Source organism: Centroberyx affinis, unplaced genomic scaffold, assembly GCF_046629955.1.
Source record: "Centroberyx affinis isolate AG114_WGS23_722 - 3 ecotype Tasmania unplaced genomic scaffold, CSIRO-AGI_Caff_v1 ptg001020l_1, whole genome shotgun sequence".
NCBI classification, from domain to species: Eukaryota; Metazoa; Chordata; class Actinopteri; order Beryciformes; family Berycidae; genus Centroberyx; species Centroberyx affinis.
Genome location: NW_027279580.1, coordinates 64,014 through 91,313, shown reverse-complemented (window position 1 = coordinate 91,313; position 27,300 = coordinate 64,014). Strand labels below are relative to the sequence as shown.

At 41.9% G+C, this 27,300-nt stretch overlaps 3 protein-coding genes across 6 annotated transcripts; all 3 read right to left on the bottom strand.

Annotated features, from left to right (window-relative positions):
• Positions 1–68: 68 nt before the first annotated feature.
• LOC139646919 (uncharacterized) lies at positions 69–4,067 on the bottom strand. Its single transcript, XM_071522710.1, has 4 exons — positions 3,687–4,067; positions 3,336–3,404; positions 2,696–3,087; positions 69–2,007 (listed from the first exon to the last, which is right to left on the bottom strand). Exons 1-4 carry the CDS (start codon positions 3,916–3,918, stop codon positions 1,114–1,116), a joined length of 1,587 nt encoding a protein of 528 aa, XP_071378811.1. The 5' UTR covers positions 3,919–4,067; the 3' UTR covers positions 69–1,113.
• A 369-nt stretch (positions 4,068–4,436) lies between these two features.
• On the bottom strand, positions 4,437–15,551 carry sp100.1 (SP110 nuclear antigen, tandem duplicate 1). 4 transcript variants are annotated; one of them, XM_071522712.1, is made up of 16 exons: positions 15,099–15,551; positions 13,475–13,649; positions 12,486–12,719; positions 12,091–12,210; positions 11,409–11,542; positions 11,220–11,264; positions 11,069–11,117; positions 10,311–10,418; positions 9,488–9,619; positions 9,168–9,307; positions 7,993–8,061; positions 7,554–7,687; positions 6,868–6,985; positions 6,631–6,705; positions 6,304–6,447; positions 4,437–6,124 (listed from the first exon to the last, which is right to left on the bottom strand). In XM_071522712.1, the coding sequence occupies exons 1-16, from the start codon at positions 15,240–15,242 to the stop codon at positions 6,014–6,016; spliced, it is 1,932 nt and encodes a 643-aa protein (XP_071378813.1). In that variant the 5' UTR covers positions 15,243–15,551; the 3' UTR covers positions 4,437–6,013. The 4 variants fall into 4 exon arrangements, with proteins under 4 accessions (XP_071378813.1, XP_071378814.1, XP_071378815.1 ...); XM_071522713.1 differs by having other exon boundaries at positions 10,317–10,418; XM_071522714.1 differs by lacking the exon at positions 7,993–8,061.
• Positions 15,552–17,948: 2,397 nt separating this feature from the next.
• LOC139646923 (extracellular serine/threonine protein kinase FAM20C-like) lies at positions 17,949–26,445 on the bottom strand. Its single transcript, XM_071522716.1, has 10 exons — positions 25,895–26,445; positions 25,595–25,773; positions 21,948–22,026; positions 21,622–21,714; positions 20,796–20,911; positions 20,453–20,633; positions 20,202–20,311; positions 19,310–19,391; positions 18,911–18,970; positions 17,949–18,195 (listed from the first exon to the last, which is right to left on the bottom strand). Exons 1-10 carry the CDS (start codon positions 26,443–26,445, stop codon positions 17,949–17,951), a joined length of 1,698 nt encoding a protein of 565 aa, XP_071378817.1.
• Positions 26,446–27,300: the final 855 nt, after the last annotated feature.

Below are 27,300 nucleotides of genomic sequence, written 5' to 3'. Positions count from 1 at the left end.
ATTTTTTATTTTAAACCTCACCTTACCAGGAAGTTGCATTGAGATTAAGAAACTCACAACAAACATATAACATTGTGCATGAGCAGAAATTCAGCCAAAACCACATAAAAGTGCAAATTCAATAACAGACCTTCATGTGACAAAAAACAATATTTTTTTTTTTTAACAGATAACCGAGAGGCAGACAAGTCACATTCACCTGATCATGCTCCCATCTTGATACCATGGCTTTTATTTATTTATTTTCTTTCTTATCATACCACTATGACCACTATTGGGACACTGGAGCGATCATGTTACATGTTGTTTGTGTGTAGAAGCTTTGACCCTTGCACTTTTTACTCTTTCGGTTGTCTGTTATGGTGAAAATCTACAATAGCAATGTCACCTTCTTCTGTAGTTACACTCAGTACGTCACAAGGGTGTCAACTAAATGGCTACAATGTAAAATGTATATGGAGAGCATCCATGCAGATGGAGACCTGTAGATATGGAAGAGGAAGGAGGCGAGACAATAGGCAGAGGAAGCCTAGAAATGTCAAATTCATCATGTTGATTCTGTTGGAAGCAATGGGATTCACTCTTCTAGAACCAGAGGATGAAGGGTATGATTTATTTTATCTTTATTTTATGGTCTGAGAACATGTCTTCTTTTAGTGCAAAGTATATTGTTTGACAAATGTGGTTTAGTTTTCCTCCTTATGTCTCACAATCTACATCGTCCCAGTAAGGGCACAACAATGAAGAAAATAGTGGTCTTTTTATCTAATAAATAAAGCAACTTTACATTTTTTTAAATTAATGCAGCAGGACAATCCAAAAAAGCAAACTGAGACGCATGTAACCAGAGCACCCTAGTTTGATTTAAAAACATGAGCTGTTCCTATCTTTTCATTTCACTGTGGTTAAGTTCTGGAGAATAAAAACCGTTTCAAAGACATTAGAGTCTATGGATGTGGACCAAATATGGGTCTCTGGCCTGTTTCTGCTGGGTCACCACATGACAGGAGTACTGGGATGTTTTAATAAGCCTGGGACTCGGGATGAGATGAAACTTCCCATTTGGATCTGAGATCAAAGAGTTCTCAGAGCCCCTCAGTGTTTTACCCTACATCACTTCCGATCTGCCAGTCTCTGCAGGAGGGCGATGACTGTGTCCTGTTTGGAGGAGAGCAGCTCCAGGGCCGTGGCTATCCTGCCGAGGGACTCCGCCATGCGCGCTTCCCTCCTCTCACGCTTCTTCTCCCTGGCTTCGACCCTGCGGCGAGCCACTCGATCCAGGTAGGCCTGCTCCTCTTGCCGCCTCAGCATCTCCTGCAGCAAGGAGGCACTGCTTTGCTCCTCGTTTCCCACCTGGTTCTGTCCTTCTGTCCCCGTCACGGTGGTGGAGGAAAACGAGGTGGACATACAGGAAGTGAGAGAGGAGGAAGCAGGAGGGAAAGAGGAGGAGAGGCCGAGGAGATTCTGATTGTGGCTGAGCTGTGCGTTGCTAAGGCGAAAGGGGGCGACGGCTGACGAGAGGGGTGGAGCTTTAAGGCTTATGTAGCGGTGGGTTTTAGGGTCTGTGTTATTGGTTGATCCGAGGGAAGGGGAGGGAGAGCTTGTGTCCGTAGGATAGAGTGAAGCGATGGAAGAGGGAGATGGAGCAAGGGTGGCTGGCTGAGTACTGGTGGTAACAATGTCACCGTTAAGGACGATTAGCGGCTTGAGTTCTGGAGCATTTGTTCCTGGGGCGATGGTGGTTGTGGCCATGGAGTTTATGCTACTGTCGTTGCTGATGATGTTGTTGATTTGAGTGCTGGCGGCAACCTGACCCATCGATTCCATGGTGCCAGTGGTGGCAAAGTCACCGTAAGGGCGGATGATGGTGGTGGCTTGTGGAACGTGGGGTTTTGCGGCGATCTTTGCCAAAGGACCAGACAGTGCAGCGACAGTGTTGCCGGCTTTGTTTTTTTTGTTGTTGATGATCTGAGCACCAACAGTGTCGCTAAGAGTGGCATCCATCAACTAGAGAGAGAAAAGAGAGATAGAAAGAGATGAAAAGTAGGGGCATTGTTTCATAAATCGAAAGTAGTGGCTGACAAATGCCCACTGTACTCATCACAAAAGTAATCTGTAACGCTCCAGGGTATAATATACAATTTCTCCAAACAGGTTAAAAAGTAACCAAATCCCAAACCCTAATTTGTGGTGAAGCCTGACATCTAATGGTGAAAAGTAGGGTACTGAACTGGCCATCTGCAATTAGCTGGTCTTTGGTGCCAAGTGATGCCACTTTCTATAGAGTACAGGTAAAGTACAGTTGTCAGTTCCATTTCCAGAGCCAGCTGCATGTCCAAATTAGCCCCATATTTATTTATTTAAAGTTAATAACCCACTGCTCGCTAGACATCATTTCAACGTTGCGTCTATGCTTTAGCTCTCATATAGCCTAGGATCTTTTTTGGTTATGTATATCCCAGTTTAAGACCAAGCAGTACATACATTATTACATATTTAAACAATGCATAAACAGCTATGCACCACAGAAGTCCATATGTACAAGATAATGCTTTATTTTTGTTGTTTGTTTAAGACATAGATGTCTACTAAACTTTCACTTTTAAACCCTGTGTAGCCTATGTATCTATAACCACCAATGTAATTTTTTTCAGTGGGAAGATTGTATGACGTTTTTTTATATTTTCATATTAGTCCAACAGTGGAGGGAAATTTCCAGCATTGCAATAGACAGACTGCACAGAGGTAACACTGAGCTATGTCCCCAGGTCTCTTTTCTCACTATAGGACCTACATCAAAGAACTCCCAGGAAGTCTTGGCATGCCCGGTCTCACGACTGCGGTCCTTAACCCTCTTGTAGGTGACAATGAGGTTGTTCCACTTGCGGCGGATCTTTTCGACGGGAAGGACGTGTCCTTTGGCGGCCATCTCCTCCTGGACGCTCTGGAAGAGCTGCGAGCGTTCCCGGGTCTCGTACAGGCCCCAGCGGCGCCCCACGGCCTCGATCAGGCACAAAACAGCTTTGGAGGAGAAGTCTGAGCTGGAGGTGAAGGCCTTGTCTGAGGGAGTGGGTGGCATTACCGAGGCTGGGAAAAGGACAGAGCAAGAGGAGGCTGTCAGAGAAGATAAGAGCTCTGAGTTAGCAGTTCAAGATCTCATGAACCGGTGTTTTCCCTGCCACAGCATTTCATTTGAACTGGCTTTGGTGAAGTTAGTGTCGCATGGCTATTTCTGATTACTTTCAGTACTAGTAAGAAGTTGCTTCTAGAAGAAATACTGCTGTGAGCCCTGATACTGACCATAGACAACACACACACACACAATTTCTGCAGACCTGGAGCTATCTTCAGGTACGTTTTTCCATCCCCTGATGTAGCGAAGAACCTGTCTGTACTCACAGGATCTGATGGTGAGACAAACAGATATTTACATGTAATAGCAGATTCATAGAAGTGACTTAGACCTAACAGCAAATCAAATGAACTGCTACTTTGGGGACAAGCATTGTCATCAATGCTATGATGATGTGAAAGATTGATATCTAAATGTTATTTTATCAATATCAGTATGGACCTAGGCCGTCTTTAAGAATCCTCTGGACATTAGGTTCCTCATGTGTCGTTTAAAGTAACGCATCATGAAAAGATACATTCTCTTGAAACAATGTTGTCAATTACACACTCACACAGTAGTAGAGAAGTGGTGGTCGAGGCTGCTTGCTGCTCTGTCTCACTCAGCTCCTCTGTAGTCTGATGCACACCACCTCCTCCTCCTCCTCTGCGTGCGGCATCGTCGCAGGGCGCAGACGACTCCCCCTGACTGCCCAGAACGAGCGCAGATGCATTTTCATCGACTGCTTCAATTTTCACGTGCATTGTTGCAACGTCGCTAGTACTTCCGTGCAGATTTCCCTCCATGGTTGCTGCAGAAACACACGCGCGAGTGGCAAGCGGAGGAGAAAGCCTGTTTGGCTGCGCAGGCGGCGCATTGGGGAAAAGTTTCAGCCGGTGATGCTGCCTCTTTCACGGAGTTAACCGCCGGTATTTAAGGCTTAAATCAACCCTCCAGTGGGTTAGTTTACTTATAAGTGCGGACGGTCAAAGGCCGTCCACTGTATTTCATGCTGGGCAGAGAAATGGCTGCGTTTTCCTCTGTACAGCCTACGTATGCGCAACGCGGCTGCGCAGCTCTCAGCAGGGATTTGCTGCTGGCAACTGTGACGATGACGTCAGCAGACCGCACACAGTGCAGCTCTGACCCAGCAGAAAGTTAACAGGATAATAAAGCTTCAAATTGAGATTATTAGCATCACATAAGGATTATTATCAGGATTTGATTCGCATAACAGAATTATTAGTAATAGGATTAAGAGGAATGTATTGAATGTTATACAATAGGAATAGCCGATTACACTTAAAAAACTGAAAACTTGTATTATTTATTATTTTCAAAACAGACACCCAGGTATAGGCAAGCAATACAACCCCACAGCACAATATCAATGTACAATACGCTATTGATCTCTCTCCCATTGCATGTTTTTCTATTATTCTCTCTCACTCTTCCTATCACACACACACACACACACACAAACACACACAGTGACTGTGTGTTTGTGAAGGAGGGAGTCTCTCTCTCCCTCCAAAGAATACTTTAATTTCTGCGTCCTGTGATTGTCTGATACTTTGGTTGATGTAAACCTCTACACATAAATATATTTTCCCTATTCAGACTAAGTTTTGAAACCATGGCATGCCATGTAACATCAACAATATCAAAAGAATATACTGTATATTAAAAAAAATCTTCCAGTTCTTGTAAACAGATATTAGAGCAACACACATTAAATGCATTTACCCATTGACTTTTAAGGCCTTGAACCTAAGGTCACATCAAAAACCTTGAAAATCTGAGAGTTCTGCTTGTATTGAAGAAAAATGTTGTTTTGTTTGCTGTTTGTCTTACATAACTTTGTTCACCATTGATTGTGTTTAGTTAGACCTAGCTAGACACACTCTCTGTAAAGTCCTCTGAGACATGCTTGTGACAAAGGGCTATATAAATAAACTTGACCTGAAATGTTACCACTTTAGTTGTGTTTGCCAGACAAGTGCCAATGTCTCACAAATGCCTGCAGAGGCCTGAGATGCCTGCATTGTAGCAAAAGTTTCATTACATTGAAATAGGTAGAATGATTTTGCACATTTCAAATTATCAAATTATTTCAAAAAGTTTTTTATTCACAAAAAAACCAAAAACAAAATGCAAGATGTATTATTTGTTGAGATGCGACTGAAATGGCAAACACAATATGGGTTAATATGAGAGTATCTGTAGTATCTGAGTATATGGAGAGTATCATTCCAAAATGAGATGTCCACTGTTTCAAAGTGGTGACGTTTACAAAATAATGGATATCACTAAATTAAATCAAATATAGTATAGCTGGCCTTTATAGTATTGTAAAGGCCAGCAGGCAATTTAAATCAATGATTGGAAAAATAACACTTTCACAGACGGTATCCTCTATATTTAAGAGTTAATTTCCAAAATGGACATATAAACTTATGGAAATTAACTCTTAAGGGCTTTTCACATAGCACATGCTTAGCCTAGGGTAATCTTAACACTGGGTTAACCGTTATCTGAGGGTTATCTTAACCCTGTCTCACACACAGACATTTGAACTTGAACTTGAATAAACTTGAACTTGAACATTTAATCCATGGCTAACTATTCACACAGAGCTCTTCTTAGCCCAGGGTTTACATGTCCGAAGGTACACGTGACCTATCACGTTATTTGCTTGGACAACACACAAGTCTTCTAACCCTTTTCACACAGCCAACAGATAACCATGTTTTTAAACTATTTTCTGGGTATAACCCTAAAAAGTCGGGACAGCCGTGCTCTGGAGCAGGGTCAACTAGTCCCGGGCAAGTTAGCCCAGGGTTAAAAGCCCTTGACAATGTTTTCCCAATATTTGCCGACAGTCTGAAGAAAGATTGTTTATCAGTCTTCTGTTGGATTAACAGTCTCCTGTTGGATGCTGAATACATTCTTAAATTCTCTCTCAAATAACTCCTTCAGTCTGACGCCCATGGCCTGGAATTCTGCATTATCCTGCAAAAGAACATAATAATTAATAATAATAATTAATAATAACATTAATAATAATGTCGCCAACTGCGGATGCACACCTGTTAAAGTGTGTGAGAATTAAAAGTATTTGGGAAACTTAAAACTTACATCACATTATGACCTACATGTCACCTTGAGGTTTGAATGATACTGTTTCTTACCCTGTTGAATGTCGTACAGTTGGTAAAGATGAGCTGGACGTCGGACACAAACTCTCCAACAGTCTGGTAGCATCTGTTCAGAAGATTCTCTGCTACCTTCTCCAGCCACATCGGACTCCTGATCAGGTTTGTGTAGCCTCTCACCTGTTGGTGCCAGGCAGAGATGAATGTAATATACTCACTAAGCACTACGCTGTGTATCTGAATTTACTAGAAAATATCGTGAAAATGTGACTTAATTGTAAAAATTACGAAATAATTGGTATAATAATTGTTATGCACAAAAGGGAGAGTGTGTATGTGTGTCAAAGGCAGAAGGAGACTTACATGGATGCTTGGGTCTGTAGCAAAGATTTGGTCCTCATCTGCATTGTACAGAAACAGGAGGAGATACTGGCATTCCTGTTAGGAAAAGAGGGATGGGTCGATGGATCAGCAGATGGATGGAGCAACAGATGGATGTTCATATACATGCAATTTGGTTGTTAGACAGATGCAGATTGATAGAGAGAAAGGCAGAGAGAGTGAAAGACAGAGGGAGAGGCAGAGATACAGCATCCTCACCAGCAAGTGCTCAGATATTTGGCGGGACAAGGCTTTTTCATGGGTCAGCTGAGCAGAGTAACGCCATGCTTGACTGGCCTCTAATACACAGAACGTACAAATCCATGGACTGTCATCCCTGTTCAAACACACATACAAATACACCCACACAAACACACACACATAGAGTCTGACAATTAACAATGCTGTACAGAAAACAGATCTCTCTGTATTTTCTTGATGTATTTTAACTTTTTTAACCAGATGAATCCCATTGATATTAATAGGATCTTTTCAAAGGGAGAGAAAGAAAGCCAAGAAAGCAGCATAAAACATAAAAGCTGTAGACCAACAACAATGCATGGAGTCAGAATAAACAGTCAAAAGCCCTATTCACTCAGGACTAGTGTTTCATGACATAATTCATGACTTACTCGCAAACTTTTGCATTTTGTGAAAGGATAATGAAATTCACTGAAATCACCAGTGCCCATATACAATTTGTCAGTTCATGATTTAGTAACGCAAAAAAACGCAGAAAGATAGAAATCACTGAGAGTTTGAATTGCATAGGGTTATGTTCCCAGTATTAGTCTCAAGCAAATATAGGGCTACATAAAAGAAAGAACAAGGTAAAACAGTGCATAAAATAGAGAACAGAGTAACAACAAAGTTAATTTTTCTACATCTTGCTTCTCAAAGCTCACCCCAACGTGGCGTCTTCCACATGAGGCAGATGACACTCCTGGTGGAAGGAGCGAGGGCACTGATCGCACATCACCAGGTCTTTCTCTCCTTCACTTCTACAGATGAAACACTCGTCATCGTTCTTCTGACTCTCCTGCCAACGCATACATGAGGGAATCAATATTTATTAGAAACGTGATTACTGCATGCTTGTTGCAGTTTGATTCTTTTCAGGCCCCAGAAGGTACAGACTTGTATCACTTGTAGCACTACATTACGGCTATTCAACAGTGCAACATTTGAAATGTAAAAGGCTGCACTGACTATTGCAGTACTTATGCAGAACAAATGCAGGATAGATGCGAGAGTCTTCTAACAATAAGTACCCGTTCTGATATAGTATATTGACAACATGCCGGCTTCTCTGACCGTCCGAAACGTACAGATACACAAACTTACCTGGGTTTTACAATCTGGTATGCACAGTCTGCATTTACACAGCAATGAGTGGATTTTCAAGACGTTTGCCTGAAATACACAGATGAATAGTCTCTTTCTCTGTGTTTCTTCACTTGTGACTCTCTCTTACTCTCTCTGGCTACGGTTACATTTGTCATTTCCACATGACTTTTGAGAACTCTAAAGATCTAATTTTATAAAATCAGATCACTGTAGGTCCACTGTATGACTGTTATGCCTCTCCTGTAGCTGTATTTATTTAAACCTGTGTCTGCATTATTTTTTAAACATCCATCTATTTACATTGCTAGTATGTGCATTGTGACTTGCAGCCAGACTTCATGACCATTTTGAAGATTCGATTGAACACTAATACTAATGCTAACTACTAATAGTTTAATATCTAAAAACTGTCTGAACTTTTGCACAGGGGTTTTGATGTCTGTTGGGTGTCCGTCTTCATCAGCTCTGTAAGTGAAATAGTTTGACTATTTGACCATATTTGACTCCTGGCACCAGTTCTGTCAACCAGTTCAGGTGGATTGGGATTCAGTTCATAATGTAGTGGACTGTTTGACTCTGTCACCACGTTTGACTTTGATTGAATTGTGTGCTGATTGCTGCAGTCCACTGTAAAGAGCCAGACTGCGGCTCTGTCTATTCCAGTCCTCCTTCTTTTAAAGGTACAATCTGTGATTGATCCAATCCTTCTTCTTTTAACTATTCCAATCCACGTGTCATCCCCTTGTATACGCCGTCTGGAGGAGACGCTGAAATGGAATTTCAGCTTGCAGAACACATTTGGTGAAAGTACTGAATGTTTATAAAATATAATATTGAATTTAATCTTTTCCAATCTTATTTAAGTAGTATTGAAGTTTTACTTATTGTGACAATATTAACCGTTTCAGAGGAAAATCCAGTTTTTGTCTGTCACTTAATGCGTCCAGGTATGATCAGATGACAAAAATGACATTGAAATGTCAAGTGTAATCGTAGCCTCTCTCTCTCTAGGTGTCTCTCTCACACACAAACATGGACAGTTAATAATTTAAGACACTATGAATCCTATATTAGTAGTTTAGTACTGACAACATACATATGAGCATTAACACATATACACACGCACACGCACACGCACACACACACCTCATACCTCCTCTGACCATGGTTACCTTTAGGAGGACACCAAGTGGTTTCCCCTCACACTGGATGTCTCTCATCCAGGAGGCGTCTGTCTGAGATGATCCCTCCTTCACAAAGTCCACTGGGCTCATCCAGCTCTTCTCAGTGCGAATACTCTTCCCACAAGTCCCTGGTGGTGGAACACAGAGGGGGCACAATTCATTGAGTTTATTGTTAGTTCGTAACGCATTACGTTGTTGACCAGAAAGTGCTCTACTTGCATGACAGTCAACAGTCTAATCTACCACACAATTAGTATATGTTATACTGTATAGTACACACAAACACACACACACACACACACACACACCTGATGCAAATCGGTCTTTGTCTAATGTCCCAGATGCAGCTCCACATGTAACATTGAACAATGTCTTGCTACTGCTGTCATTGCTGCCACCTGGCTCCTGCTGAGCCGCTTCCTCCTCTTCTCCTTCTTCATCTATGATGAATAGAGGCAGCAAGAACAATGTGATCATGAGAATACACAACCACCACTAATTGCTATAGCGGTGGTTATGTATGTTATAATTGTTACACATCGAGAATAATTCAACTACTCACCAGTGCAACATTTGAAATGTAAAAGGCTGCCCTGACTATTGCAGTACAGGATAGATGCAGGAGTCTTCTTACAATAAGTAACTGTTCTGATACAGTATGTTGACACAAACTTGTTATAATTATTAACAAGTAACATTATAATAAAGTAATAAGTAATAAAGTAACGTTATAATTGTTACACATCGAGAATAATTAACCTAATTTCTATTATCATTGTTGGCATTAACATATTTCAATTATTTCAACATTCAGGGTTCCCACAATCACTTCGACATCAAATTCAAGACTTTTAAATTACTTTCTGTGGAAATTCAAGGACTCACAATTGGCATGTTTTAGGGTAAGACATGACACTGATAAAAATCAGATATCACAGAGGCCTCACATTTTACTTGTGATCTCGTCAAGTCAAGAAATCATGATGTAATCATTCATTTTAAAACACCTGCTGTATCAATCATCCATTTCTTTTCCAAAACATTTAAGGCCATATTTTATTTTTCTCAAATCCCCTCACTTTCAAGGATTTTCAAAGCCTGTGGGAACCCTGAATATCACTCTTTACAAACCTGCACCTGTGACATCTGATGAACTTTCTTTCTCGCTTGTTGAAGCCTGGTCTTCCTTCTCCTGGTCAACTTCCTCATTTCCATCCTCCTCGCTATCTGTGTCCGACCCTGAAATAGATGCAGAGATGCGTGGCCATTTTACCCTCTCATGCATCTATTATTCATGTCTCCTAGATTAGTACTGCAGAAACTCTTTCTGCTTCTTTCTCAATGTAAATTTGAATAAGCATCAGTAACAAATATGTCACCTTGTTTGTAACTGTACTGAGCTGTAACTGTATTTCCCTCTTGGGCCAGTCAGTGTCATTTTAAATGCTGGAATGCAGCAATGAGATGCATCATTTTCTCAACTTTAGTCAAAATCGGATCAGTGGTGTCTGAGATTTTGCATGTGACACGGATGAGTGAAAAAACGATGCACGCGCCCCCTTTGGGCTGATCAGTGTAACTTTAAAGATGCCAGAATGGAGCAATGAGATGCATCATTCCCTTTTGTGAAAATCCAAGTGGCATTCGAGATATTGTGTGTGATGTACAGATAATTAAACAAATGTTGTAGCACTCCCTTCAAGCCAATTAGTGTAATTTTGAAAATGCCGAAACACACAGGCGTGATGAAGTTTCATCAAAATCCAATCAGTGGTGTCAAAGATCGACAGATAGATGGACGGACGGACCAGGACTGATCCATAGTCCCTCCCTCAATTTCCTTGTGGGAGACAAAATACAATTTGTAACTCTAGAAATCTGCAACAAACCTGTGGTCGGGCTCTGAGATTGTTTGGATCGAAACAGCGATTTCTGGACCTAGCAAGGGACAGACAGAAAAAGGAGGATGGGTCAGATTTTGTATCACTAAAGAAGCAGTTGCACTACTAAGGCTGAATTTTTTTTCTAATTTTCTTTTACCTTTGTACTCAACCTTTTATAGCCCGGGGACTTCAGGTGTCCATCCTGCAGTGGATTCCAGAAGAAACAAAAATAAATGTGAAGATATCTGACCAGGGCAGGCACACTAGCACGGCTGAGGTTGAAGAAAAGCAAACTATATCATATTGTTCCACAGATATTTTAAAATAAAATAACTTTAAATAATACCTGTATGAGCTTTCCCAGGGGGGTGCCCTTACATTGGACGCTCCATTTCCAGTTCTTACAACTCGCCTTCCCTGCAAACTTCTCAAATTCAGTGGGAGTAAACCACTGGTTTTTGACCACGATGCACTTCTCCCCTGAAACATCCAAAAGATCAGGAAATAAAACAACTTTAACAGACAGGAAAGGAATTGATGATGATGATGATGGTGATGATGATGATGATGGTAGCTGATAATGGCTTGGGCACATGTGTGCTGTAAATTGTTTACAACTTGTGATGTAAACATGATGATGTGCGCAAATAAATCCTAGTCATAATAGTAGCCAAAACTCAACAATAATCATATGTGTAATGTCATGTGTCTGTTATTGTCTTTTTCCTGTTTGTAACCTTCACTGTGATTTATCAGCCATATGGTGACTGATAGCTGAAGCGTATTTTTTCATTGACACCAATGCATTTTTTAATAATCAGTAACAAAACCTTTTTTTCTGTCACAGCAGTGATATAAAACTAGGCTACAGGTGATATCATTCTTCTCTGTTGTCTCTCCTTATGTAACAGTTTTCTTAAATATGAATTTTAATAGTGTTTTGCTCTCCTAGTTACATCAGCCATCCATAATAGTGTTTTTTTTCTATTAGTTACATCAGAAATTCAAGCTTGCTTGCCCCCTCTAACCTTTAGCCAGCCTGTCTCTGCGCAGCGTCCCCTCCAGGTCTCCACAGGTCACTGGCAGCTGGGTCTTATAGATGGTCCAGGTCCAGATGTCCCTCTTCTCCCCCTTCCTCAGAGGAGAAGCTGGGGGATAAAAACACAATAGTTGAGAAATTCTCTTTCACTCTCACAGATGCTGATTAAAACATACTACTCATTCACGTTCAGGTTTTTTATTGCCACACAGCGAGGTCAGTGAGATTTGTCTCAGTAAAGATAAAAAATTGCTCTGGCATTTAGACTGTACGACAAATTCCACTGCAACTGTCTGCTAAGGTTCCATTAACATAACTTACATTCACCAGACAATTTACCCAACCTTGGAACAGCGCAGTGTAATTGGTGGCAGGATGACTTACAGTAGCTTGGTTTCTGGAGCTTCTTCTTTCGACTCGGAGTCGACTGGGAAGACGGGCCGGGCTGCTCCTCATCATCGCAAACACTCCCAGTTCTCTGTTTCTTCTTCTTCTTTTTCCCCCTCTTCCCTTCCTTGCCCTCTCCCTCCTCGTCTTCTGCAGGCTCCTTCCTTTTCTTCCCTTCCCTCTCTTCCTTTTCCACCCTCTCCGGCAGTTTGCTGGAAAACTGGAAGGACCCTGTGTGTGAATAGAAATTGGAGCATAGCTTAAGATATCAAGGAGACACCAGCTGTTGATGTGTCTGTGTCATTGTCATCATTAATATCACAAGCACAATCATAATCATGATCATAATCACGCCACTACCTCCACTATCATTATCCTCCTCCTCAGCATCATCATCTGTTCATAATCATCCTGCATAACCTCCTCAAAAATTATCATCATAATCCTCCTCATAATAATTACCATTACCTTCAACGATATCATAATCATCACTAACACCGTCATCATTCATTCATCATCACTCCTCCCTTTCATCATCATTACCATCATAATCATCACCAGTTTCATCATCATCATCCTCACCATCATTACCACTAATAATTTACCACCTACATCACCATCGTCATCAATATCATCATCACTTTCACCTTCATCATGACCACTAAAATGCACCACCTATTACATCATTGTCATCGCCACCACCAAGACCTTGATCATCATTACCACTAACATCGGCCACTGCCTTCATCATCATAAAATGAACCACCTTCAGCGATGTCACCACTAGAAATTAAACACGTCATTATCATCAACATCATCATAACCTTCACCAACATCACCACCAAAATCAACAATCGAGTTAAATGTATTGACGAAAACAAGCCTACCTAGATCTAGCTAATCAACAAAACACACATCACAAAACTAAAAAAGTTCGACATCATCATCCTCATCCTCATCAGAAGGTGAGTGGAGACTGAGCTGACCGTCCATGAGGTTGTTGCGCAGCAGTCGCAGGGTGGGGTACTGGGTCATGATGCTCTCCTCGAAGACGCAGGTCCAGAATGTCTTGATGTACTGAGGTCGCGTACTCTCCAGCCAGTCCAGGACTCCGTACAGGCCGTTCCTCATGTTCTCTTTGCTCTTCATGCGAATCACCTTCTGCACACACGTAGAGTTCCGGAAAACATGGTGGAGAGGAATGAATCATTAATAAGTATTGGGTTCTTAATCAACTTACTGTACGGTTTCACAATAACAAAAATGAAAGGAATAGCTCAGTGCTGTAGGGCGAGCGGCCAAAGCATCGTCACTGAGGAAAACATGGGGGATAATGAGGTAAATATTGCACTTTTAGACACACGGTGCAATCATTTGGCTAAACAATACATGGATTATGCTGCAGGAGCTGTTTGAAGAAATCTGATGGACATTTTCTATAGTTTGGGATCAGGCTGAGATGGAACTACAGGGGCTAACTGGCTCTGTGTTCAGTGGAGTTTCAACTGACATGGGAGTGAGTAGCTAATGACTGAATTCTGATTTTGTGGTGAACTATTCATTTAAGCTTACACAACATTATGACTTATGTAGGCTGTTGGTGTAAGATCAACAGACTTATTATGGGGTATGAATAATAGTTTTACATGCATATACTGTACATGAATACTGGTTAATATGAGTTGTACAGCTGAAGCTGAGAGAAACAGATTAATCTTTATAATTAATCTGACTCCTGCTTGGTAAAATAATGAACAGACCAAAACACAAAAACAAAAATCTGTCAAACACAGCAGATTTCCTAATGAACTGGAGGTTAAATAATGAAGGTTCTATGGGGGGAAAAAAGGAAACTAGGAAGGTTTAGGCCACTAATTGTTTAGAGAGGTTTGTTAGTTTAGGGACCAATTAGGCTATTATTACTACTATTATTAGGCTATTCGTCTAAAAGTTGAAAGGCATGTTGATTAAATTTACTGTGAACTGAACTCTAAAGTGATGTAGTAAATCTTATGGAAATAAACACTGCCGGTCACATTCACATCTTTTAGTGAAACTACACAATTCATGGCGTTTGCCTATTTCACTTGCCTTGCTTTCCACCTCGGTTTTGACTAGATATCACGTAATATGAAGAAATTAAATCTTTCTAATTTCTTATCAAAATGAAACAAAAATAAATAAATAAATACATAAACCTGTACAGGCTACATGCTTACATGGCATTCGGCTAGCCTACACGGTGGAAAAAATTAAGACCTCTAAAAACTGTAGGCCTATTTAAACCATTTTAATACAAGGCCTACTTTTAAGGTCAATTTACTTTAGGCCTAACTGACTTTTAAGGACAGGCAGATACCCGTAAAATGAAATAAGCTAACATTAAAATGTAACTATTCCTTCCTTTACTTACTTAGGACCTGTCAAGGACGCCTGGCGGTCCCCGGTCCCCACTTTGACAAACACATGCCTTACTACGCACGCGGGCTTCGAGGGCAGCCGCGCGCCAAATCATTCAAACAGGCTCTATTGACTTCTGCTTCTGACGAGGTGAGGGTGTGAGTGAGTGAGTAAATGTGTAACTAACACCTCTCCCGCTCAGTGCCTCACCTTATATCTGTCTTCCGGGATCAGGTTGTGATCCCTCAGTTGGTTAAGGAACGTTTGCGGTTTCTCCATGCACGACATTTCTGTCTTTTTACGGTGGAAAAACTGCAACAGTTGTTCGGGCTCGAGGAAATCCAGCGGGTCCATGAGCGCTGCCACACGCCTCTCCTCTCCAATATGAACCTCAGGTATGCGGACCCAGCGAGGTCGGAACAGCTCCAAATGCCCACCAGAGCATAAAATAAAAGAAGTAGTGGTTTGCGGTGGTTGCCTCGTTCGTTATGCCAGGCAATAGTCTGTAGTCAGTTCCATTAATGTCCTATTTAAGGCAGTTTAGGCTCCCCCGGACAGCAGCTGTGCACAGTGAAAGAAAACAGCAGCAGCAGGGATATTCTGTAGCCTATCTTTCAGGAATCAAAACAAAAATAACGCGGCTGATTTCCAAGAGCAGACGAAAGTCCCCCCACAAGCGATCAAAGCTTTTCCTGTGCGAGTGCCCAAACAGGCTTTCTCAGTTCCTCCTTCCAGTGACGTTTAGAAAGTGAAACTATTATTTGATGCGGTTCTGTTGTATGGGACTACAAGTCGCGCTTCTGGTCAGTGGCAGGCAGGGGGCAAAGTAGGACAAAGTTACTGAGGACTCAGTCCGGCTGTGTTCCGTTAAGACTTCCGGTCCGATATTTTCAGAATAAAAGCGTAATTTCTACAAATCCACAACACTCAATATTATTGACTAAAACAAATCTTTTGCACAAAAATCAAGTAATTAAGCGACAAAATACGACTATACAATCTCTAAGATGTTTTTACATCATAAGAATTGTTGTAATAATTTAGTTGAAAGTTCCCCTCTACATTTAAACAGAGATTTGTCATTTTTGGACTACATAGGCTACAGATATAAACACTGCACAGGTCACCTTTCATTGTAACTGCACAAGTTCTATGCCAAAATACTCCTACAGACCTGTACTTTCACTGCACACTAACATTTAGGCTCAAGCTGTTTAAGAAAAATCATGACAGGCACTCAAAGTCAGCCATACTCTAAAACTGTGAAATTTGTAGAATAAAGTATCTAAGAAACACATGCGAAACACACACAATAGTCTCAAGTCAAGTATTTTCACACCGTAAAATCTTAATTTTACTGGTTGGTGGCAGTTGTGACTGAAAATAGCAGTACAGGCCTAGTAGTGGCAGTTCTCTAATGACACTCAAATTACATTATGACTAGTCAAAATGCTCATTTAAGATATCTTTAATTACATTATGACATGCCAAAATGCTAATTTAGATATCTCTAGGTAAGCATGTCGTCATGGTAACAGCTAAACCGGTGCATACAACTCCCTGTGGCAAGTTTCTTTTTGCAACTTACTGACAAACCAATCCAACAAAAACAACAAAATCGTAATGGTTACTATCACTAGATACTGTAACAAATTAAACATTTTGGGCACGTTGTGGATCGACCGTGAACGTGAAAAGGGCCTTTAAACATACATTTGGACTCATTTTACATATATTAGTCTTGAAAAGTGTGACTTTTAAATGGAAAAATAAGCGTTGTGCAACTTTCCTGATGCACTTTACCTCACAAACATTACCAATAGAGCCAAACATTCTACAGCCTCAAAGTGCATTTAAAACTCCTGTTTAGTTGTCACATACTGTCAGCCTTTGTATCGACAGCCAGTCAATCAATCTGAGAGTCAGAAAATGTCTTAACAGACATAGAGACATAAATAGAGACAGTGGTGTTTTCAACACACAGCACCATACTGCTATCACACATTGGGTCTCTAATGTATTTAAACTGCAAAAAATGTCCATTGGGGTAAGAGGGATGCTAGGATGAAGGTTTTTTTTTTTTTTGCAGTGTAACAAATGCACCACACCTAGTTGAAGTGACACCTAAACTTTTCAGGGGTTCAGCATTCGGTTTCAGAACATCAGCCTATTGAATTATTCATAAAATTCATATTTTTATGATCTAGGGTGTAAATGAGTTGGTGTAAATGCTGCTGCACGCTCCATAGACAGGGGGCAAGGTAAGACAAAGTTACTGAGGCTTCAGTCCACTGTTGAGCTGTATGTTAGCACCAACTTCCCAAGACTGAGTTACAGCCCCTTTAGCACAGTTCACTTCTCAGTTTTTAAGACACATTCTTTAACCGGTCTCCCTCATTGTCAGCCCTCATACATCTTCCTTTCATGACTAAATTGGATTTAATAGGTGAAATCAATAAATGACCTAGAGCCTATTTCACAGAAAGGACAGCTGCTCCCAATATTTTGTAGACTCAGGGTTCCCTTCAAAATCCTTGAAAGTTTGTGGATTTGACAAAAATAAAATAAGGCATTAAAAGTATTTGAAAATGAATGGATGGCCTTGAAAGTACTTGATTTTTTTTTTATTTAAACACAGCATCCAACACACTTCACATCCTGAGGTAAACCCTATGATGGATAAAAAAAAAGAAAAAAAATGAAGCCTCTATGATGATTTTGAAGGCACATCTTACCCAAAACATGCCAATTTTTAGTCCTTAAATTTCACTAAACAAGACCTTGAAAGTCATTGAAAAGTCTTGAATTTGATGTCCAAGTGAGTGTGGGAACCCTTATTACAAGGCCTCAGTCCAGGCATCATAACACTTGAGATCAGAAATCTGAATCCCATGTTTTTCAGGTAGATGTACAAATTTTCACTTCTACCCTAATGCCATCATGCTATATTCACCTACAGATCTGCTATTCTGACAAAATAATTAGTTACTACAAGTAGAGTTACTACTATTAGAGTTACTACAAGGATTTATCAAACATATGCCTTTTATCACGTTCTCCTCAGTCAGGCTGTTGGTAATATCCCTCCAAGTCATTGTAGATGACGTCATCATGGTGATCCTGGCAGGTGCGTACCACCTGTAGGACTGTCTCTAGGCGTCGGTCCAAAGCCGAGAGGTGCGATTCAGAGAGGAGGGGAGCCATGCCCGCCAGAGGATCCTGGGCCAACGACTCCCGCATGACATCGCTCAGACGGAAGCCAGGAAGGGACAAGAGACGCAAACGGAGGAGGGTGGAGCGACGGATCCTAACAAGGTGGGTGGAGGGGGGTGGAGAATGAGAACACAAGTAGTTATTGAAAGAGGAAGAGAGAGAGACAGCCAAAGGAAGGTATTAAGGAAATGTAATGGAGCCAAGATATCACTTGACTTGGCACACAAAAAAAACATAAACCATAATTTCCTTAGCTCTGCCTTCAGCTTTTTCTAAATGAGATGCAAACAAAGTCAAAGAAATACCCAAATAAAATACAAAATTATATCCTGTCCCTCTGTCTTATTCCCTTGATATAGGCTATTATAACCCGTTATACTGACTTAGAAAAAGACCCAAAGAAGTCTTGCCTCATTTTTGTAAACATCTATTGTTTTTCTATATCTGTCATCAGTGTGTTTGACTAAGGTGTTATGTATGCACTTATACTCTGACGTGTAGGAGTGCTCACTTTAACCTGCGGGAGTGGTATGTTGGAATCATGTAACTAAACCATGTGACACTGACCTGTGACCTTAACATGGGACTTTATGTATATAGTTCCTGGATTTTTGGCTGAACGAAATGTTTGCTGTACTTTGCACTTTGGAATGAAATGGACAAATATCTCACATAATTTCTTCCTTCTATCTTTAATTTTTGATAGTGTGCAGGTTCCTACCTCTTACTCTGATTCATTTTCAGGATTTGTTTTCTTAACAATTTTATAATGTTTTCTATTAAGTATAGGGTTTGTTTTTAGGGTTTACCTGCAACACTGTCGCAAAGGAGCTAGAATAGAGGGCTCGTCCTGAGAGTGACGCCCAAACCTGGAAAACATCATCAATAACATTTCAGTCATGGATAAGTTACATAAATAAACTGTTACCGCAACCGCTAACACCATGAGTAATAGATGGTACAGATGTAGATTGTAGAAGTCCCACTTTTTACTGCATGCTTGCTGAACACTGATGTGCTTTGGCCCCATACTCAAGAAGTAACACTAATTCAGTTCTACTGTGTAACATTCAAGAGAGAATTGTCAGTACTAATGGAGGATAAAGGATGCATCATAATTGCTTAAAAAGTGATTTCTACAGGAGCTACAGCTGTACATTGTCAACAGTATGAGCTGCGGTGGGGTGAAAGATGCTTATGGTACTCACGCCCGTCCATTGTCCAGATGCAGCAGAAACGTTTCATTGCCAAACTTTTCAAATGTCTCATAGTGATGTCTGTCCATGTTGCCTTTGAATGAAAAATGTTGGTTACTGACAGAGTTTAGACTAGAGTAGAGAATGTTTAGTAGAAATCAAAATAAGACACCCTAATATAGACATACATTTACAGAAAAAAGCAAAAATATTCTCTGACATCAGTAATGCATGAGAACATCTTGAGTGGATTTACATGGGCATTAATACCCATAGTATTCATATCATAGAAAGTATGTCAAGAGTTGGTGCATGTAGGCCATACCATGTGCTATCCTGATTAGAAACCAAAATATGAAAGCTAGACATGCTGATATCACACCTTATCTCATTTACTGGGTTAAGTTCGGTGTCAAATAATACATTTGGAATATTCTGTTGTTTCTTCCTTGAACACAGTTGCATCTCCAGCTGAACATCGGCTGCTCATTTTAACCACTAGAGGGCAAACTGAGCCGGGTTTAGTGAGGTAAATACTGAGCCAGGTGTAGTGAGATAAATATGGTAACGGCACATTAGTACTCAAATGTTGACAATATGGCTGGTGTTGTTGTATTTCGTAATTACATAAATACCAGTTTACAACTCAATGTTTTAGTGTGAGTTTCTCTTTAAGCAGCATATGAGCCGGTACCCAGGATACTAAATACACTTGTGAGGGAGTAACTTCTCAACAAATACAACCTCACTACAATTACAAGATGCCATAAACCTATATAAGCTCCATCTTTTCTAAAGGCTAGCTATGACAGTGCCCACCTCACTCTGCTCCATCCCCTTCAGTTGCCTACTTTGAATGGCTAACTCATGAATAATGTATAGAGTATTAAATGTATTGACTGACTCATGAGAAAGTCCAGTATAGCCAGGTCTATGAGATCCACCAGTCTGGAGCCATGGTTGTAGGGAGGCGTCTGTTTCACTGTGTCACAGTAAGCCGGGTCCTTCTCCCAGCTGGGAACAACAGTGCAGTGACAGTGAGTGAAGGACATAATCTTTTGTGCTATGGAACGAGGCAGACACACACATATAGATATATATATATATTTAGAGAGAGACCACCACTTATCACAGACAGAGAGAGAGTGTACCCACGGTGCCAGCTTGGTGCGGCTGTACGACCGCCTCCACGGTGACCTCCAGGACCTCCGTGGAGCCAGGCTGAGGTCAGGCAGCATGGCAGCCAGGGAAACCTCCAGAACGTGGGGCTGACCGCACACGGGATGCTCTGTTGAACAGTAGTACTCACACTGGCCGTAGAAGCACACATTCCCCGCTAGAGGGAGCCAGAAGAGAAGGTTTCATTTAGTGGTCAGGGTCTGTATGCTGTTGTCTGGTCTAAGTAGTAGGTCTGGGATGCGCAAGTGTAATGGGAAATCCATGCATTTGTGGATGCATACTGATAGACATACATATACTCATACACAAACACACACACCAGGGGAGGTGAAGAAGGTCCTAGAGAGCCTGCGGTCGGTGGTGATCTCTCTGATCTCGGTGGTGACATTGATAAGTCGACCGACCACTGGAGGGATCCTGTTAAAACCCAGCAATCTGAGATGAGAGAGAGAGATAGAATAAGAAAGAGATGGGAATAGAGGAAAAGATAAACAAGACAGGGAATGACAGCAAGAATCAAACAGAGAAGGAAAGAGACAGGGAGGACGAGGGAGGACAAGAAAAAGTGATAGACGTAGGTCAGGTTTTCCTTTCATGCTGATGTATCTAGAACTCTCGTGTTTTCCATGGTTGTTGCCCTGCTGCTGCGTTGTGGCTCCATGCCCAAGATGAAATTCTACTTCAGGATAGAAAGGGTGGTTGAACTTCTAGAATTGCTCGAAATGTTTTTGAGTATAATTTTAGCACCCTGTTGTATTAATCCTATGAAAGGGGAACCCTTGAAACTGTGCAAATGATAGAGCCAGATCCATTGAGCCAGTTGCAACGGTTGTGGGTCTCGCAACACTACTAGCGCTCTAGGTAACAAGACCCAAGAGAGAAAGAGGTGATCGCTGTTTGAATTCATATCACTTTAATTACCATGTTACACACAACTTCAGTTTGGTTCTTCTTGTATCCCTCTGAGGCATGCAGTACATATATATACAAATTATACCCCTATCCCATTGGTAGGGTGTAATTGGTACATGTTCAGCGGTTCAGTGTCTTGCTCAAGGGCTCTTTGACTGGGTTGGACTCATTGGCTGTTGAGGGGATGGAACCTGTGACCTGCTGGGAGACACACAGTGTAACCCCCTATGTACCTGTCCAGGTGAAAGGCAGCGATCTCTGCGTTGTGTCTTTCAAAGTCTGAGAAGTAGAAGAGGTTGAAGTCTGTCTCGGCATCTCTGGACTGTCTGCACAACAAATGCACACATCAGACATACAGGATGTATTGTTTCATGTGAAATGCATAAGTTCTGGTTGTGATTTACTGGGCAGAAACACAAACACTGTCAGCAAGTCAGCCAACCAGTCATCCAGCCAGTTAGCCTGGATGTCAGCAGAAGGCAGAAGCCTATAGAAGTTACAGCTCTCTGTCAGTCAGTCAGTCAGTCAGTCAGTCAGTATGAGGACATTGTGGTCTTACTTCATGGGTTTGAGCAGAGCCTGTCCATAGTTGGGGAAGGACATGAGTAGTTTGAGCTGGGTACCTCCTGTCTTCTGAACTGAAAGAGATACACACTGTTTTATATGAGTACTGCACTATGTAAAGTCTATTCCTTGTCATGCATTTAGCCTGTTTCTCCACATGGTGGGCCCATCACATAGCTAAACCACTGACTGTCACTGGACCCTCCAGTTCAATATCCTGTTGTGACCAAAAGACCTGGATCAAATACTATTTGAGATGAATTGAATTTGTTTTATGGCAGTAATTGATATTCTCTGACTTTATGGAACCTATTGCATCGTCCCCATTATTTACATTATTCGTATACAACTTGTGAATGATTTGCTCATTTTGAAAGAGTCTTTCTGGTAAATCGTTGGTATCAATTTTGCACCTGTGACTTGAGTCGTGAATAAGGAAATGAATGAATCATGAACAGGGTTGCGAACAATGTGAAGTCATTTGAGCACCACTGTCCATAAATTGGACACCAAGTCACTTCCAATAGATGAGATCCACATAGAAATGAATCTTGATTTGCCTTCTTTCATCCCAACAACCTTGCTCCACCCCGCCCACACATTAGGCAAATTGGGCAACGTGAATGAGATGAATCAAAGTATTTGTTGTTTCTACTGAACAAGGTCGACAGAGTCCCAGCCTTCCAAAAAAAAAGGGTCTAACATTTGGTCATTGCACACAAGGACTGTGAGAGCAAATGCAGCAAATCATTTCAAAAGATTTCAAATTGAAATCAGTGGACTAAAGCACAAAAAGATGTGACTAAAATGGACAAACCTTCAACATCTTACCAATCATTCAGCAACACAATATTCTGCAAAGCATATTTCTGTTATAGCTATCCCTAAACTTGATAAAAGCAAAACAAACAATTATGAATTCATTTGTTTAAAGCTATGTACATCATGGTGAGGAAAGTGTTAAGCATGAAAGAAAGGGGATGAGAAAGTATAACATAAGAAAAATACAAAAATCAGCCTGTAGCTGAGATTAGTGCTGCTTAATCTGCACCGTTCAACACAAATCTCAATACATTATTCATCGCACGGTCTACTGGATATGGGGTAGGGGAGTCTGAGGGAGAAGGCAAACAGAGGATGTGTGTGTGTATGTGTGTGTGTGTGTGTGTGTGTGTGTGTGTACATATGTGTGCCTCTGTGTGTACCTGCAGTTTGTGCATGTGTTTGGAGGTTGAATCTGTGTCTGTGTATGTGTATGTGTGTGTGAGCATACGTGTGTGTGTGTGTGTGTGTGTGCGTGTGCATGTGTGTGTGTGGGTGATCAAGATAATGTGAGCTTGTGGGAGGATTATATCTATGACCCTAGAACAAAAGATCATGTGAGCTGGAGATTTGCGATGTTCGATTATCTGGCTTTTGACTTGTTATGAAACACCCATTGGTTTTTCGCTCTACCCATTTGCCTGCCATCTGATTGGAATTATAATAACTTCATTTTCACTTTCTAGTCTCTGTGTGTGTGTGTGTGTGTGTGTGTGTGTTTGTGTCCATGTGTATTTGGAATGCAAGAAGCGTATGGGGGATTGCTTCATTTCTTCCAAGGAGCAATTGCCATTTCCTGAATCCTGAATTGTCTAAGGATTGTGGCTCAAGCCATGGGGAAATCATTGTTTTTTTTTTGTTTTGTTTTTTTAGATTATTATAATGGCGTTTCTGCTTTTTTGGACAGTGAATGTAGAAAAGGCAGGAAAGAAGGGCGGAAGTTATGGGATGACATGCAGCGGCGCTCCGGGGCTGCATTCAAATACAAAACACAGTGAGCACTTTGTATGTCTACTGAGTCAGCCCAACTCGACTGCCAGGGGCGTCCAATCCGATCACAAACACACACACACACACACACGCACGCACACACACACAGACGCATATGTGCACCCATATGCACAAGTGAATATGTAATGCAGATATTCACATCACGCACACACACGCACACACACACACAAAAATACACAATCAATCTTGTGTCCTAACATGCCCCCGCTCTGTTTGCTTTTCCAGCTTCCTCAAACTCCCTCTATGCGACAGAGGGGATTTGTGGGTCGTCAAACAGTGTGCTGAAGCCTCTTGGGTTAGTCCTTTCATCCCCAGTAATGCCAGCCGTCTCACCAGAGAGTGCCTTTATGGGTGTGTGTGATGTAAATGTGTGTGTGATGTAAATGTAAATGTCTTTCCCCGCGTCAGTGTCTGTTTACCCCTATACTGTATATATATATATGATGTGAGTGTCTACCATCTTATGTATGTGTGTGTGTGTGTGTGTGTATGGAAGACATCCTCTGAGGACCACTCTGAGTTGAAATGTGAGCCTCCCAGTGCTCCACTGTTCTGAATGTAAACTGTGGCACAGAAGTTTTCACACAGTGAACACGCCGTATCGCCTGTGGCTCTCTGACAGTCTAGTTTGTATAAAGGGATTAGAGCTAAACGAAAACGCAGCGTGGTTCTGACTTTGACTGTAATTGGGTTTAACCCAGAGGAATCTCAATGATCATGCTAGGAATAGATCCTGGCACTACTAGGACAATAGTAGAGACGAGGTCAGTAATAATTTAGTCTTGGTGAACAGAACAAGGCAGCCCCCTGTGGAGTCTGTATTCAACTACAGATAGCGTCTGTTTAAACTTAGATGTTCAATAGGATTGGCGTTATACTTGACCAGAAGGCGCAGATCAGTTTAACTTTGTTCACTGATCACAAGTGCGATACTTTCTTTTTTATCTAACTGGCCTTGAACCCAAATAGACAAGATAATACATTCACAAGAAATCCAAAGCAAGACTTCACCTAACTTACAGCATGTAGAATCTCAAATCCAGCAAACTAGTATTTTTATTTTTATTTTTTTTTACTTGTCACAGCTGGTACAAATGATTTCTGGAGCTGTGCAAAATAATGATTTGTTCTGTTCTAATGCAGTATGTGTGAGAGTGAAAGATTGATTTACAGACTGAAAGCCATCCTGTCATCCTGTCTATCATCCCTTCATAAGCTGTAATACTGGGCGAAAAGTCTCTCTTGAAGAAGACAGCCGAGCGAATAAACTTGTGGAAACTGCCTACTTTTTCTTGACGGAGTCTCTCTCTCTCTCTCTCTTTCCCTTTCCTCTCTCAAGCAAGACTTGACCTCACTTAACACATTTTTATCTAACATGTTTCTGCAAAAGCCTTCATCGGAGCATCATAAACATGGTACCTAGCCATGTTCATGGATAATAATTAGTTGCCCTTCCTCACATGAGTGGTGGTTTGTGGCAGAACACCCAACAAGAAGGATATACAGTGTATTGAAGAGGTGCACCTACATGTTTTCCAGTACATTTTCACAGCTAATAATAAGGGTGCTATTGGGTGCCAGCAGGTAGGCATAGCACTGGTTCTGCCTGGGCGAGAGTATATTTTTAGGAACGGCAAGATAAAAGGAGACAAAACTGAAATCCCTGGTAATCCTCTTCTTTCTGCACTGTGCAACCTCTTCTACCATCTCCTTTCCATCCTCATACCTTCCCCTCCTCCCCTCCCTTGCTCTCTCTCTCTCTCTCTCTCTCGTCTCACCTTTTAGCCCCGCCCCTCCTCCCCTACTCACCGACGTTGAGGATGCGTTGCGTCGCCAGATAGCGCGCCAGCCGGGCCACGTTGGGCTCCTTCCGGTCGTACAGCTCCCAGCGAGAGATGCCCAGGTGGAACCGCAGCCAGGGGGGGTGGGTGTCCGCCTCGCTCGTCCAGGCGGCTTTGTCGTAGCCGTCCTCCTGACTCTCGCTCTGCCTGTGGGAGAGGAGGCGGAGGGGGGTGAACGGGGCAGGACCGGCCAGTGAAGCAGCAGCAGTCAAATTGAGGATGAAAGACGGTGCTGAGGCACTGTGCAATGCAACCTCACCTCACTCACCATTCACTGTCATTAGTGTCACTCTCTTCCCTCTCTTCTTCCTCACTCCCTGTATCCCTCCCATCTTCACCGGTCCTCACCCTCAGCAGCCAATCATCTTCCTGCGGCTCCGGGCGTGGCAGGTTGTACAGCGGGTGGCTGAACAGAGCCTCCAGCTTGGAATGACCTTTGACCTTTTCAATCACTTCGGCAGCCATCTTGGCTCCAGTCAGTTCCCTTTCTCTCTCGGTGACATCATTGAACGAGGCTTTCCCGTGATGGTGCAGCATTTTGCGATGCTCTCCATTTTGGGGACTGGTTGGCAGTTTATGTGAGGAAGAGGCAGGTGAAGGAGAGGAGGAGTGGGAGATCGACTGACGATGCTGGGCATCTGCCCCCAGAGCGGAGGAAGGGGAGGAGGAGGAAGAGGAGGAGGAAGACGGCGGGAGGACACAGGCTGTCTGGAGGACGGAGAGGCAGAAGAGTGCCAGGAGGAGGTGGAGAGCGAGGGACAGACACGCCAGAACCAGACAAACGGAACGTGTGGAACGACCCAGGCTCTGTCTCAACATGCTGACAGAAAGAGGGCGATAGATAGATAGACAGATGGAGAGAGAGATATATATTTGAAATTCAAACACACCATGGAGCCCCTCCAACACTTCAAACATCGGCTGATAATGATGAAACACTCTCTTCTCTTTGCATTCGGCACTCATACACACCTACAGGGGGTGGACAAAATAAGAGAAACCGTACCACATGAAAAAGGACTTTGAAGTAACTAAATCGCACTGACAAAGGCAAGTCATATTAAGTGGAATAAACACTAGCAGTTTGTGTCAGCTTTAAAAAAAAATGCTCTGACAAAAACCACTAAATATGAGTTTTCAAAGCAACATGATGCAACTAACAGTGCACTGGCCACAACAGCTGCACACTTATTTAATGTGGCAAGGGAAACAGTGTGGAAAATCATGACAACATAATGCTAAATATGGACCAACTTCATTGGCAAAGAGGAAGAATGGTTGCAAGTCGAATACTTAACAGGAGAGTTGTAAAGTACCACGAAACAGCAAAACCAGAATCAAAACCTCTGTGACACAGTCTCAACAAAAATTGTACGTCATGAGAATTGCAAAGCTGATATTCACGGCAGGGCCAACTGCTTGTATCCAAGGCCAATGCACAAAAATGCATAACCTGGTGTAAGGAGAACAACACCTGGATCCTTCAGCAATGGAAAAAACAAATACGAGCTGATGAGTCGTCTTTCACAAGCTTACCTTTGGAGAAAGCCAAAGGATGCCTTCAACCCACAATGTCTGTGTTCTACAGTTAAACATGGTGGTGGATCTGTTACGGTATGGCAGCCATCTCATGGGAGTCATTTGGTCAGAGGATTGCTGTGTATGGTCATATAA

Coding starts and splice junctions, on each gene's coding strand:
- LOC139646919 (XM_071522710.1), bottom strand. CDS start 3,918: ATGGAGGGAAATCTGCACGGAAGTACTAGCGACGTTGCAACAATGCAC. Junction 3,405..3,686: donor CACCACTTCTCTACTACTGT/GTGAGTGTGTAA, acceptor TCTCACCATCAG/ATCCTGTGAGTACAGACAGG. Junction 2,008..2,695: donor AAATTTCCCTCCACTGTTGG/ACTAATATGAAA, acceptor TTCTCTCTCTAG/TTGATGGATGCCACTCTTAG.
- sp100.1 (XM_071522712.1), bottom strand. CDS start 15,242: ATGGACCCGCTGGATTTCCTCGAGCCCGAACAACTGTTGCAGTTTTTC. Junction 12,720..13,474: donor GCGCAACAACCTCATGGACG/GTCAGCTCAGTC, acceptor ATTCACACACAG/GGTCCTTCCAGTTTTCCAGC. Junction 7,688..7,992: donor TACCAGATTGTAAAACCCAG/GTAAGTTTGTGT, acceptor ATGCGTTGGCAG/GAGAGTCAGAAGAACGATGA.
- LOC139646923 (XM_071522716.1), bottom strand. CDS start 26,445: ATGTTGAGACAGAGCCTGGGTCGTTCCACACGTTCCGTTTGTCTGGTT. Junction 25,774..25,894: donor GACACTAATGACAGTGAATG/GTGAGTGAGGTG, acceptor CCTCTCCCACAG/GCAGAGCGAGAGTCAGGAGG. Junction 20,912..21,621: donor GCTGCCTTTCACCTGGACAG/GTACATAGGGGG, acceptor CTCTCATCTCAG/ATTGCTGGGTTTTAACAGGA.